Source organism: Lutra lutra, chromosome 8 (genome assembly GCF_902655055.1).
Source record: "Lutra lutra chromosome 8, mLutLut1.2, whole genome shotgun sequence".
NCBI classification, from domain to species: Eukaryota; Metazoa; Chordata; class Mammalia; order Carnivora; family Mustelidae; genus Lutra; species Lutra lutra.
Window position 1 is genome coordinate 58643613 of NC_062285.1, and position 13094 is coordinate 58656706.

Here is a 13094-nt window from a genome sequence, read left to right on the forward strand (position 1 = left end):
CAAATGACTTTTCAGAGCCCCTTCTACCCAGGGAGGCTGTCCTCTGGGCCCTGTGCCCCTTTCTGTGGTCTGTGTCCCTCTTGTGGCCATGCTTTTCTCCGGGTTTCCTTTGGGTTTTGTCCCTCTGACCCTGCTCGTCATTCTCGTCATTCTCCTCATGCCTGAGCACACGTCATTTGTGCATCCTCTTTCTTTCATGAAACATCTCTGGGGGCCAATCGAGAGGTAGCCCCTGGCCCTCCTATTGTCTTGGGGGGTCTGGTCAGCCTTTCTGGGACATAGAAGTGGGATGGGAGCCAAGATGCTCCTGCCCCAGGGAATTCGTGGAAGATGCAGTGACTGGAAGAAGAGGGAAGGCTCAGATGAACATCTCCCTGGATCCATCTTGAGGCCCAGGAAGGCCTGCACACCTGCCATTGTATTTCGGAGGGCCTCTGGGCTCAGGACGGTTTGGGCACTGATTATAAAGCTGGGATCCTGGATATTTATTCCCAAAGGTCAATGGCAGAGAGATGAAAACAACTGAGCACCCTGACTGCCCCTCCCCCATCGCTCTCGAGGCTGTCAGTTCAAGGCCCCCTGTTCCCCTTTCTGGGCGCTGCAGAGGCACAGACAGCTGTTGGATGTCAGGGTGATGGCAAGCACTCCTAGACCCTTCACCAGCAGCTCCCTCTTCCCCAGGTACAGCACTCTCCCTGGGCGCAGGGCCCTGAAGAACTCCCGCCTGGTGAGCCAGAAGGATGATGTCCATGTCTGTATCCTTTGCCTCAGAGCCATCATGAACTATCAGGTAAGTGGGCAGCACTAGCTGCGGAAGCTCTACCCATCCTGCCTCATCTGCTGAACTCAAAGAGCAGAAAGGGCACCAGGCCAACAGTCCAGGAGGTCCAGCAGGGAGCTGCCTTCCCCACCATCAAGGTCTTCCTTCCTTCTGTCCTTTCCCCTTATTACAGTATGGCTTCAACCTGGTCATGTCCCACCCCCACGCTGTCAATGAGATCGCACTCAGCCTCAACAACAAGAATCCAAGGTGAGTTCCTTCCTTCCCCTCTCCTCCTGACTGTGCACAGGGCTCTAGAGATCTGGGCTCCACTTGGCCCTGACCTGCAGTCACGCCTGCCTGGCCTCCGGGGGCCTGTGACCTCGGTCAGAGCCTTGGTTCTGCTCCCTCACCTCCCCGCCAGAGGACAGGGAATGTCCCTGGCTTTCCTCCGGTCTGCACAGCTCAGTAAGGGACAAGCCTTCCTTCCCCTGCTTTCTTTCTTTTTTTTTTTTTTTTAAAGATTTTATTTATTTATTTGACAGAGAGAGATCACAAGTAGGCAGAGAGGCAGGCAGAGAGAGAGAGAGAGGGAAGCAGGCTCCCTGCCGAGCAGAGAGCCCGATGCGGGGCTTGATCCCAGGACCCTGCGATCATGACCCGAGCCGAAGGCAGCAGCTTAACCCACTGAGCCACCCAGGTGCCCCCTTCCCCTGCTTTCTTTCCGAAACCCACTCCCCTGACTTCTGAGGCTGTCTCTGCTCTGAAAGGGCTCACCTCCTCATGGAGGCAAACTGTCTGGCAGCCAGGGTGGGGAGTGAGGAGCTTAATCCTTTTTCTCCACCCCTTAGGACCAAAGCCCTTGTCTTGGAGCTCTTGGCAGCTGTGTGTTTGGTGCGGGGAGGCCATGAAATCATTCTTGCTGCCTTTGACAATTTCAAAGAGGTCAGTCTCCTACATTTGTGCATGTGTTGAGGAGGTGGGGAGCCAGCTAGGGAAGCACCCCTTGCTCTGATCTCACACAGCCCAGTGATGATTTTCACAGCCCATGCTTAACTAAGAAGGCTGCCCTGTCTACTTTTTTTTTTTTTTGCACCAAAACTGGAACTACTGCCTTACCAGATCTTATGGCAAGACAGCTCCTGAATGGCTCCCTGAAGAGGCCCCCGCTTGAGGGCTGCAGTCCAGTGGCGCTAACCTAGCCATGCATCTGCCTATCTGAGGAGCTTGTTAAACTTACTCCTGGGGGGCTGAGGACCTGTGTTTAACAGGGCACCCCAAGTGGCTCTGAGGCAGAGAACCCACTGGTAGAACCCAAGGCAGGCTTGTTTGCAGTGTGGGGACAAGGCAAGCAAGGATTGTCCTGAGTTGTTGGCTGTTATTGGTGAGGGGAGAGGAAGCTCCTACTTGGAATTTCCCCAGCTTCTGGGCCTGACTCTGAAACCCTCATCTGCTTGAACATAAGATTCCTCGATGTCCAGTCGCAGCTGCTGGTCCCACCCCTTCCTCCTCTTTGGACCTCTTCCCTAGCATCCATTGTTCAAGCCAGGAAATGGCTCTTCCTCCTTGAAGCCAAAGGCTCAGCAGAGTCTCTGGACCCCTCTCAGCACAGGGGCTTTCCTGCACCCTGGACCCTCTCCTGTGTCCCCACTAGGACCTCAGCTATGTCCTCCCACCTCCCTCCTTCCTCCCTCCTTCCTTCAATAATTGAGCAACTGTGTTTCTTCTTGGCCTACCCCCAGAGGCCCCTAAAGGCCAGACTAATGGCCCAGGCTTTACTGGGTACCCTCGGCAAGTTGATGGGAGACCAGTGACCCAAGGCTTTCTTCTACTTGGAGAGCTTGTTACACTTACAGGCTTTCTTCTATGTGTCGCAAATGTTTCCCTGCCTAGAAAGAGTTGTGGTTAAGCTTAGTCTGAACCAGTCCCTTTGCTGTGATGTTCCTGGGAGCAGGGCTCAAGGGCTTAGGTTCTGCACGGGCTAGAGCTTCTCACTGAGAAATTTGCTTGTTCAGGTATGCAAGGAGCTACACCGCTTTGAGAAGCTGATGGAGTATTTCCGGAATGAGGACAGCAACATTGACTTCATGGTGAGGAGCTGGGCCTGGGTCAGGCGCGCGCCCAACAGGCTCCCATGCTCCTTGAGAATAGGCCCAAGGCAACAGCTTATCTTGATATTCTGTCTAGAAACTAGAATGATTCTCTCCACTCGTAAGTGCTCCTTGTCTACTCACCTACCCCAGAGAACTTGTAGGAACTTAAGGACAGTAACATGTTTGTGTCTTGAATTCCCCTCCTTTCCCCCTTTGTGTGGCCTTACTGCACCTGATTTGGGCTCCTTTCAAGCTGCTTTGCTTCGCCCAAACTTTTCCTCTAGCCTCTCTTCCCTTCAGCCTCCAATCTTTCATTATATAGTCTTGTCTCCAGAAATACCTGCTGAGCTTTAAAGGAAATCAGTTGTATCTTCGTTTCTGTCTATTTCTCATGTAATTTACTTCTTTCCGTACACTGAATCTTAAGTTTGATATTTTTTAAGCTAAAATACTCTTATTGTTCCCAGAAAGACTTTTTAAATTCACTCTTTTGAGTACTCCCGTGAGGATGGTGGTTCAAACGCCCGGGCTCTGCGGTCTCTTCTGGCCCGCCCTGCTCTGACCCTCCAGGTGGCTTCTCCCCAGGTGGCCTGCATGCAGTTTATCAACATCGTGGTGCACTCAGTAGAGGACATGAACTTCCGGGTGCACCTGCAGTATGAGTTCACCAAGCTGGGGCTGGAGGAGTTCTTGCAGGTGAGCTGGACTCAAGCCTCCGCCGGGGACGAACTCGGGGGCAGAGGATCGGCTTAGTCCTGTCACCAAGTGTTTTTCTACGAAAGCCTAGTCGTGGATGCTCTTGGAACCCTGCCTGTCTTTCCGCCGCCCGGGGGCCTGGGGCCCTCCTGCAGGGGGTGCTCTCTAACTTGGCAGCTCCACGGGGTGAGAATCTGCATGGCTGCAGAAGGAACTCCCTGGGTCTTCCCGTCTAGGAAGTGGTCATGGAGGGTGATGAGGGCCACGCCTCTGTCGGAAGGCTCCCCCAGCTACTACCGTGTCTGCTCTTCCCAGAAGTCGAGGCACACAGAGAGCGAGAAGCTGCAGGTGCAGATCCAGGCGTACCTAGACAATGTGTTTGATGTGGGAGGCTTGCTGGAGGACGCGGAGACCAAGAACGTGGCCCTGGAGAAGGTGGAGGAGCTGGAGGAACATGTGTCCCATGTAAGTAGTCCTCTTTTGCTGCCAGAACTACCACTGAGGGTGGGAAGAGGACGAGGCCGTCTCAGTTCCATACTGAGGCCCAGGGAAGCCTCAGAACCTGACACACTCTGGCTGAGGCCCGGGATAATTCATAGGTTAGGACACACACTGACCTCTAGGACTGGGCGTGAGGTGGCCTCAGGCTTGAGAGAGTCAGATGTGGTCTGTTTCACAGAGTCTCAGACCCTGGGCCCATGGGAGTGATGCAGGGAAGCCACCGGGCCCCTCGGCCTTGGGAGCCCCGCATGCGGGGGTTGGGCCCAGGTCCTGACGGAGGCTCCGGCTGTGCAAAGCACCCAGGCTTTAGGGCCAGCGCCAGACCTGTTCTTCCCATCCTGCAGCTCACGGAGAAGCTTCTGGACCTGGAGAATGAGAACATGATGCGTGTGGCAGAGCTAGAGAAGCAGCTGTTGCAGCGGGAGAAGGAACTAGAGAGCATCAAGGTACCAAGTAATCTGGGGAAGGGAGGCCCTGACTGGTGCTGGGCACCAGGGTGTGGGGACCTGGCTTGGCTTGGCTTTTCTTTTCTTTTCTTTTTTCCTTTCTTCCTTTCTTTCTCTCTCCCTTTCTTCCTTTCCTTCTTCCTTTTTTTTCCCCAATATTTCCCTTATCAATTTATTTTTTATCTCTTTGCTTTTTCTTTTCTTTTCTTTTCTTTTTGAAGATTTTATTTATTTGACAGATCACAAGTAGGCAGAGAAAGGGGGAGAAGCAGGCTCCCAGCTGAGCAGAGAGCCCGATGCGGGGCTCAATCCCAGGACCCTGGGATCATGACCTGAGCCGAAGGCAGAGGCTTTAACCCACTGAACCACCCAGATGCCTCCTCTTTGTTCTTTCATACAGTCAGCTCCATCCTATTATAAGAAACGTATCTGAAAATCATAGTTTTTTATTTGGCTTTTTTGTCTTGAGTCATGTCAAGTCTTTGAAAATCCAGATCTTGGTTCATACTTGAGGTACTCAGAGGAGGGTGGGGGGATGACTTCACCCCATTTTTTAGTTGGCAAAGGAACCTGAGTCCAGAGTGGGCCGGATGCTCACAGAGGAGGGTAGGAGCAAGGGGGTACCCGCAGGCACCTCTGGTATCCAGGCCTCCTCCCACCAGCCCCTCTTACTGCTTTTCCCTCCCCTGTGTAATGGGCAGGTTGAGTAGCTCTGAGTCTATCCACCAGGTATCCTGAGTTGGGAGGCCAGGGGCTTGATACACATCCGTCAGGACCCTGAGAGTCCGGAGTGCTGTTCTAGGGAGTATGGAGGATACAGAGATGGCGAAGGCAGGGTATTGTCCATAGGGGGCTGCCCAGGAGTGATTACACAAGGTCAAATGCAGTGGGAACAGTGGAGGCCCAGAGGGCTGAGGGCGGTGTGGGTGGCTGGAGTCAGGCCCGGGAGGTGTGCCCAGTAGCAGCTTCTGGCCCTGGCCTTGAGGAACCAGGTCCTAACTAAGGCCGGGTCTGAGAGGAAGCACCCTGGAGGGTACCCTCTGGGCCAGCGGCTCTGTAGCTCACCTCTTGTTCTGTGCAGTCCAGGCTCCCTGGCCCCCACCTGGGTTCCTGCTGCTCTCTGCCTCTGGGTACCTTCCCAGAGACCCCAGTGGAGAAACCTGGAGGGGCCACTCTCAGGGGCAACTCTGGCTGTGCCTTCCACGTACCCTTTCCCCACTGTCTCCCACTAGGAGACTTACGAGAACACGAGCCACCAGGTACACACGCTGCGGCGGCTCATTAAAGAGAAGGAGGAGGCCTTCCAGCGCCGATGCCACTTGGAGCCTGGGGCACGGGGCCTGGAGTCAGTGGGCAGCGAGGCTCTGGCCCGGATAGGCCCTGCAGAGCTGGGTGAGGGCCTGCTGCCCTCTGACCTGGACCTCCTGGCTCCAGCCCCACCACCCGAGGAGGCCCTGCCGCTGCCTCCACCGCCAGCTCCTCCCCTCCCCCCACCACCACCCCCATTACCAGGTGAGGAAGACTGTGGGAGCCCCAAGGGGCAGCCCCATCTCAGGGCCACACTGAAACCCCAGGTGGCGGTGCCTCCCTTAGGGAGAAGCCAGGGACATGGGTAGAAGGATGTGAAGTTGGGTGGGAAAGCGTTGAGGGAGGGCAAGAGTCTCAGGTTACTGGGGAAGGGGTATCTAAGGGTAGACGTGGTCTATTGTAAGGATCGTAAAGGAGCCGTTCCTGATTCTTCTGAGGATGGCCACGGAGAGGGCTCAGACCAGAGCAGGAAATAGTGGGCCAGAGGCCAGCGAGACCTGCCCTACCAGAGTTAGGACCCCTGGGAGCCACAGGGGCAGGGATTCACACATTCTCTTTCCCATGGAGACTTTGCAGACATGTGGGGTGGCATCAGGGAAGGGATCTCTGAAGAGTCTTTTAGGCCCTGGGTCACGGTGGCATTTCTTTTCCCCTAGATAAGTGTCCCCCAGCCCCACCTCTCCCTGGCGCTTCTCCCTCTGTGGTGTTGACAGTAGGCCTGTCAGGTGAGTGCCCCCTGAGCTCTGGGCAGGGCTAGTGGGATGGAGGGAGAGTGTCCTCAGCCCTCACTGATCTTCCTTCCCAATTAGCCATTCGCATCAAGAAACCCATCAAGACCAAGTTCCGGTTGCCTGTCTTCAACTGGACAGCATTGAAACCCAACCAGATCAGCGGCACTGTCTTTAGTGAACTTGACGATGAGAAGATCTTGGAGGTAGCAAGGCCTGGAGCCCTTAGTGGTGGGGTTGTGGGCTGGGACCAGATCATGCTTTTAGCCAGATCTTCTGGCCTTAGAAATGCCATCAGACTCAGGCATCTGTGCACCAGAGCTGAGCAGACATCGGGTGCACTGTCCAGGGGGTCTTCTAGTCAGATAGCCCACTGCATTTTCCCTTCTCGTCACCCCCTGCCAGGACCTAGACCTGGACAAATTTGAAGAACTGTTCAAGACGAAAGCCCAGGGCCCCGCTCTTGACCTAATCTGCTCTAAGAACAAGACAGCGCAAAAGGCTGCCAGCAAGGTGACCCTATTGGAAGCCAATCGTGCCAAGAACCTGGCCATCACCCTTCGCAAGGCTGGCCGCTCAGCAGAGGAGATCTGCAGGGCCATCCACACGTGAGGCTCCCGCTGACCCCATCCTGGTCCCAGTCAGCTGGCAACCCAGTTCTCCACCCAGGATCCTGGCCTTCCCTGGATTCCAGGGCATCAACATCTCACACCCTTCAGTCATCCCCTGGTTTGGCCAGAACTCAATGCATCTATGCTGTGTGCCAGGCACATAGAGAGGTGCTGGAGATTCAGCCCAGACCTTTATTCAAGTTGCTGCCAGTCTCTGGGGAATAGTCCAGTAGCACCGGGTGATAACCACCCAGGTGGTGGAGGTATAGGCAGCTTTGGGGGAACAGAGCAGGCCAGGTAGCTGAGCCTGGTGATCAGGGAAGGCTTCCCGGAGGAGGTGAAGTCTCACCTGTGACCTGACCTGAGGAAGTAGATGAAGTCCATTTCAGTGCCTGGAGGGAGAACATGATGCCCTAGGGACTGGAAATCGACTATGACTTTAGTGTAGGAGGAGAGTAGGAGAGACAGGGTAGACCCAGGTGGGCAGAAGTCTTGCAGGCTGAGCCTCATAAGCCATGCTCAGGTGTAAAGATTTCTCCCTAAGGGTAGAGGGGAGACACTGAAGGGTGTTTAAATAGGCCATGGAATGTTCCCCTAGGATGGTTAGTCATGCTCTGATAGTAAAGCAATGGGCGCTCAGCCTCTGGCTGTGTCCTGCTCACAGAACCCACCCTCAGGCCTTCCAGGGCCCAGAGAATAAAAGGGTGTTGGATACCGGGCAGACGCAAGACCTGAGGTGGCTCCTTCCTCCGACACAGATTTGACCTCCAGACGCTGCCCGTGGACTTCGTGGAGTGCCTGATGCGCTTCCTGCCCACGGAGGCCGAAGTGAAGCTGCTGCGGCAGTATGAGCGGGAGCGGCAGCCGCTGGACGAGCTGGCGGCCGAGGACCGCTTCATGCTGCTCTTCAGCAAGGTGGAGCGGCTGACGCAGCGGATGGCTGGCATGGCCTTCCTGGGCAACTTCCAGGACAACCTGCAGATGCTCACACCGGTACAGCCTCCATCCAGGTCCCCCAGACCCCAACCCCACTCGCGAGTCCCCTCCCCATCCGCCCTGTCAGGCTGACTTGGCCCCATCGCGGCCTGGGCTGACGGGACTCTTCATCTCGCCTTCCAGCAACTCAACGCCATCATTGCCGCCTCTGCCTCTGTCAAGTCCTCTCAGAAGCTGAAGCAGATGTTGGAGGTGGGGAGGGGTTGCGAACACCCGCACGTGCCCGTCGGCCTGGGTGGAGGGAGGAGCCTGCAGGGCCTGGCCTGACCTCCTCCCCTACATCTCTTGGACAGATCATACTTGCCCTGGGGAACTATATGAACAGCAGCAAGCGAGGTGCTGTGTACGGCTTCAAGCTCCAGAGCCTGGATCTGGTAAGATGGTGGGGGCAACTCTGGGGCCAGGAAGCCTGAGGAGCTGTGGCGTTTGGCGCTCTCTCTCACCACCCCCACCCCCCTCTCCCAGCTGCTGGACACCAAGTCCACTGACAGAAAGATGACACTGCTGCATTTCATCGCCTTGACGGTGAAAGAGAAGTATCCAGACCTGGCCAACTTCTGGCATGAGCTACACTTCGTGGAGAAGGCCGCAGCAGGTGAGGGGAGCCTGGCCCGGCCACCCTGCCTGCGTGTCTAGCCCAGGACAATCCCAGGAAGCTCAGGAGAGGGAACACTTGGGTCCCTTCGGTTCTGGCTTTCGTTGTCTCCTTTCTGACCCCTGAGCTTTCTGCTGGGGCCATGGGTAGGGGCCACCCCAGAGGGAGTCTTCCTGCAGGCCCCCGCATGGCCCAGGCAGAGGGACAGAAGCAGCTCTCTGCTCCTAACTCCCCCGGGCTGGCCCTGGACACACTGTTTCTCTGTGATGTGTGAAGGGCTCAGAAAAACCATAAGGTCCCCACAGACTTAAGGCAGCTGATATTTCTGCCCCAGGCCTGAGGCAGCTCCGTTTTGGAGACCAGCAGCCTCTCTGGCTTGCCTTCTTGTGCTACCTTGCCCTCGGGGGTCATGAGCTCACAGCCTCCATTCCTTTCCCTTACCTCTGTGCAAGCCCCGTTAGCTGGGTCTATGGTTCTTGGTGGCCACCGGGTGGCTCAGGAAGCAGGAGCATGAGAACCTGAGGCTGCCGCCAAGCAGGCCTCAGCCCAGGCTCTGGTGACCACAGTGTCCCTGGAGAACGTGCTGCTAGATGTGAAGGAGCTGGGCCGGGGCATGGAGCTGATTCGGCGGGAATGCGGCATCCACGACAACAGCGTCCTTCGGAACTTCCTCAGCACTAACGAAGGCAAACTGGACAAGCTCCAGCGTGACGCCAAGACGGCCGAGGTGGGAGAAGGGTGGAGGCAGGCGAACAGCCGGGGCCAAGGCCCTGTGCCCCTCCAGATGGGCTTTGTTCTGCTTCTTGGAACAAAGAACAACTTTTTTTTTTTTTAAAGATTTATTTATTTGAGACAGACAGAGGGGGCGAGTGCATGCAGGGAGGAGGGGCAGAGGGAGAGGGGGAGAGAGTCTTAAGTAGACCCTGAGATCACGCTCTGAATGTGACGGTCTGTGCCACCCAGGTGCCCCTGGACCAAAGAACATTTCTCATGTGGTTGACCGGCTGCATGTGGGGGAGAGGGGATTTGAGGGTGGCCAGCAGCCACGTCTGGGGACATACTTAATGGACCTTGGGGAGCCTCAGGTTCTTTTCCCTCCCACAGGGGCTGGGGGCTGCTGGTTTTCCTCCTTTGGCCCCAAGCACTGTATTCTGTGGGCTTCCTGTCCCTGCTGGAGAGCCAGGCTTGTCCTCCTCTGCCCGACCAACCCCCTTCTGTCCACCCCTTCCCCAGGAGGCCTATAATGCGGTTGTGCGCTACTTCGGCGAGAGTCCCAAGACCACACCCCCTTCTGTATTCTTCCCAGTGTTCGTCCGATTCATTCGTTCTTACAAGGTGAGCGGAATAGAGGCTTTTACAAAGGAATCTAGCTGAGAGAAAACTGGTAGGGGGAGGGAGGACTGGGCTCCAAGTCTGGGCCTTTTCTGTCTCCTCCTTGGAGTCCTGGGAGGGAGCAATGGAAGCTGGCCACAGGCCTCTCAGCTGTGAACTGGTGGGCAGGGTGGGGGCCCAGGCCCTTCCTGTCATTGTTTGGGGCAGGAAGTGCCCCTCCAGAGGGTGGCCACCTGGGGTTGCTGGTCCCACTGCCACCCATTCTCCACCCTCGGTGGCAGCCCCGCCCCTCACAGCCTGTGTGAGCCTCACCCCCCCACCCCCCCACGGTTCTTAGGAAGCAGAACAAGAGAACGAAGCTAGAAAGAAGCAGGAGGAGGTAATGCGGGAGAAGCAGCTGGCTCAGGAAGCCAAGAAACTGGATGCCAAGGTGGGTGGGACCAAGAGCTGGGGCCTGGAGGAGAGGATTAGGAGGGGATGGAGGGAGAACTAGAGAGATGGAAAACTGGAGCCCAGAGACCACCCAAAGGGCCTGAGACTGGAGTCCGAAGCGATGGGGAGAGGGGCTTTGGGAAGGGGTTCCCGGGCAGTGATCGGGGATGGGCTGCTGTGTACAACCAAGGGCATCCTCAGACCGCATCTTGGGGCAGGAACCAGCCATGGTAGGTAGGGATGACTCCCCTCCCCTTCAATGCTTGGCCCTAGACCCCATCTCAGCGGAACAAGTGGCAACAGCAGGAGCTAATCGCAGAGCTGAGGAGGCGCCAGGCCAAGGAGCATCGGCCTGTTTACGAGGGGAAGGATGGTACCATTGAGGACATCATTACAGGTGGGGCCCTCGTCCCTCCCTCAGGCTTGGCCACTGGGCCTGGCTCCCCAACTCCAACCTCACCCCTTTGGGCCCTCCTCCCACTCCATCCCCACGAGGCCTGACCGCTGTGTCTCTTTCCTGGGCCACAGTGTTGAAGAGTGTCCCTTTCACGGCCCGTACTGCCAAGCGGGGCTCACGCTTCTTCTGCGATGCAGCCCACCATGATGAGTCAAACTGTTAACCCCCAAGGCTGGGGCTCTTGACAGGTACCGGGCACCACAGCTGCCCTCTCTGCATGCCCACCTCCCCGGGTTCCTCCTGGGCCCGCAGGCACCTCCTCCCCTGCATGACTTGGAACCATCCTCTGGCAGCCTCACGGTGATGGGGGCACATACTTCTCCATTTGCATGCCCAGTGCTCTGAGAAGCATGGCTTGTCCCCTTGCATGTGCCTTTGGGGAAGTGGTGTCTCCCACTAATGCTGTCCTGGCTTCTACTAAGCCCCGAGGGGTAGGGAGCTTCCACAGCGGGCAGGACCTGGACAACCACCTCTCCTTGCTGAGGCCGAGGCTCCCTCCATTCTCAGGCCTGGGTATCTTTTGTGACTTGTGCCAACCCCCTGCCCCTGCCATAAAGAACGCTGGCAGTAGCTGTTGCCCAGGGGCAATTGATGTCCCTTGACCGGTTTCCTGATACTCAGTCCTCCTGGGGGCTCTCCTCAGCTTCTGGCTATCGCCAAGTCTACTTTGTCTCTGCCGCTGCCCAGCGGCCTCTAGTCACCCCGACCTGGTCCTTGGAAGATGCAGAGCCCCAGCAGGCTCCCTGACCATTCCCTCTGGCCTCTCTTAAGGCTTCTCCTTCCTCAGCCTCATGACTGGCTCTTCTTTGGCCCTGCCCGTGGGGCTGCTCCTCATGGGTATGTTCTGACAGAGGGTGGGCCTGGCCCAGCCTCCTTGCCTGTTCATAGGCCTCTGTCTTCCCCACAGGCCTTCACCACCAGCCCATTGTCGTTCGCCACCAAGCCAGGAGTGCCGCACCGCCCAGCGGCCCCCCGCGGGCTCCAGGCCCCCACTAAGAACCCCCTGAAGGCAGAAGCACTTCAGCTCTCCAACCTGTGGACCTGGGGCCCTGGAACTGGCCGAGGGCGCAGTGCAGGGCTGTGCTGCTCTCTGCCCAGCGTCCACCCCAGCTCTCAAAGCTGCATGTGCCTGACACCACTGGGGGCCCTGGGTCTCCTGGGGCCTGGCACTTCCCTGATGCCTCCAGGACTGCACTTCGGCCCCAGGGTCTTCAGCTTCATTTCCCAACTGAAAGGTCACCAAGGGTCAGCCTGGAGCTGAGAAAAAGCATTTCTAGCTTTAGCCTGTATAGGGGCCCACAGCCCCTTTTGTCACTAGGTCAGAGGAACAAGAAGGAAAAGCAGATACCCCTTCTTTTTTTTTTTCCCCTTCCTTTTTGCAGGCTCTTGGTCAGCTGTGGTCTGGAAATATCCAGACTCGGGGGGCCCCAGGATCCTAAAAGCCTCAGATCATCTTTTACCAGGAGCAAGGCCCACCTAAGCCTGGTCCCCACCCAGCTGGGCCCTGGTGATAAGGGTAAAGGAGAGATACCATGCTTACTGCCCTTAGCCCCTTCCACTCTAGGCTGACTCTGTCCTTGTTGCGTGGGCAGAAGGGTAGAGATTCTCCTGGGACCGCTAGAGAAAGGGCGCACCATCAGCACCCTCGCCCCCTTTCCACAACTAGGGTATTTTGGCAGGGGACGGGGGCACAGCGGTCTTAGCTGTTTTCTCAGTCTCTTGCAAGTTTGTTCCAGCCCCCGCAGGGGAATACAGGGACCTACTTCTTTCTGTACATGTACCACCTCCCTTCTCTCATGTACATAAATCCCAGACCTTCCTTCTCCCAACAAAGGCTTGAAGCACCAGGCCTGACTTTGTCTCCTCTTTGCGGGGGGAGTGGAGGCAGGGTGCCTAGGGTGGCCGTTTAGTCTGACCTGAACCACAGGGACAGAAAGGAGGCCACACGGAGCCTGCAGTCTCCTTGGGGGAGGTAAGCATAAGAGCCTGGGGAAGGGGAACCAGGCTGGGTGGGCTCCCAACCACACAAAGGGAGGCCGGCCTGCGACGGGACACTAGTGCTCTCTGCTGGCCACGCGTGCACCTGCCCTGTCTCCAGCATGCCCCAGCAGGATACGGCGAAGAGAAAAGAGCCACTGG

General features: G+C 56.9%; 1 protein-coding gene across 7 annotated transcripts in view; it reads left to right on the plus strand.

The window, feature by feature from the left end:
• FMNL3 (formin like 3) overlaps nt 1-12802 on the plus strand; it is a 53932-nt gene extending 41130 nt beyond the window's left edge. For 4 of the 7 annotated variants that reach the window (XM_047740282.1, XM_047740285.1, XM_047740287.1 and 1 more), the window contains 21 exons: nt 682-790; nt 954-1030; nt 1612-1705; nt 2776-2850; nt 3439-3549; nt 3865-4014; nt 4395-4496; nt 5729-6008; nt 6461-6529; nt 6614-6738; nt 6938-7140; nt 7902-8136; nt 8263-8331; nt 8433-8513; nt 8605-8734; nt 9301-9461; nt 9968-10069; nt 10404-10496; nt 10772-10895; nt 11027-11143; nt 11863-12802. In XM_047740282.1, coding sequence (XP_047596238.1) covers nt 682-790; nt 954-1030; nt 1612-1705; nt 2776-2850; nt 3439-3549; nt 3865-4014; nt 4395-4496; nt 5729-6008; nt 6461-6529; nt 6614-6738; nt 6938-7140; nt 7902-8136; nt 8263-8331; nt 8433-8513; nt 8605-8734; nt 9301-9461; nt 9968-10069; nt 10404-10496; nt 10772-10895; nt 11027-11118 — 2482 coding nt within the window. In that variant the 3' untranslated portion in view covers nt 11119-11143; nt 11863-12802. The remainder of the gene's footprint in view (nt 1-681; nt 791-953; nt 1031-1611; nt 1706-2775; nt 2851-3438; nt 3550-3864; nt 4015-4394; nt 4497-5728; nt 6009-6460; nt 6530-6613; nt 6739-6937; nt 7141-7901; nt 8137-8262; nt 8332-8432; nt 8514-8604; nt 8735-9300; nt 9462-9967; nt 10070-10403; nt 10497-10771; nt 10896-11026; nt 11144-11862) is intronic. The other 3 variants (XM_047740283.1, XM_047740286.1, XM_047740284.1) reach the window with 2 other exon arrangements.
• Nucleotides 12803-13094: the final 292 nt, after the last annotated feature.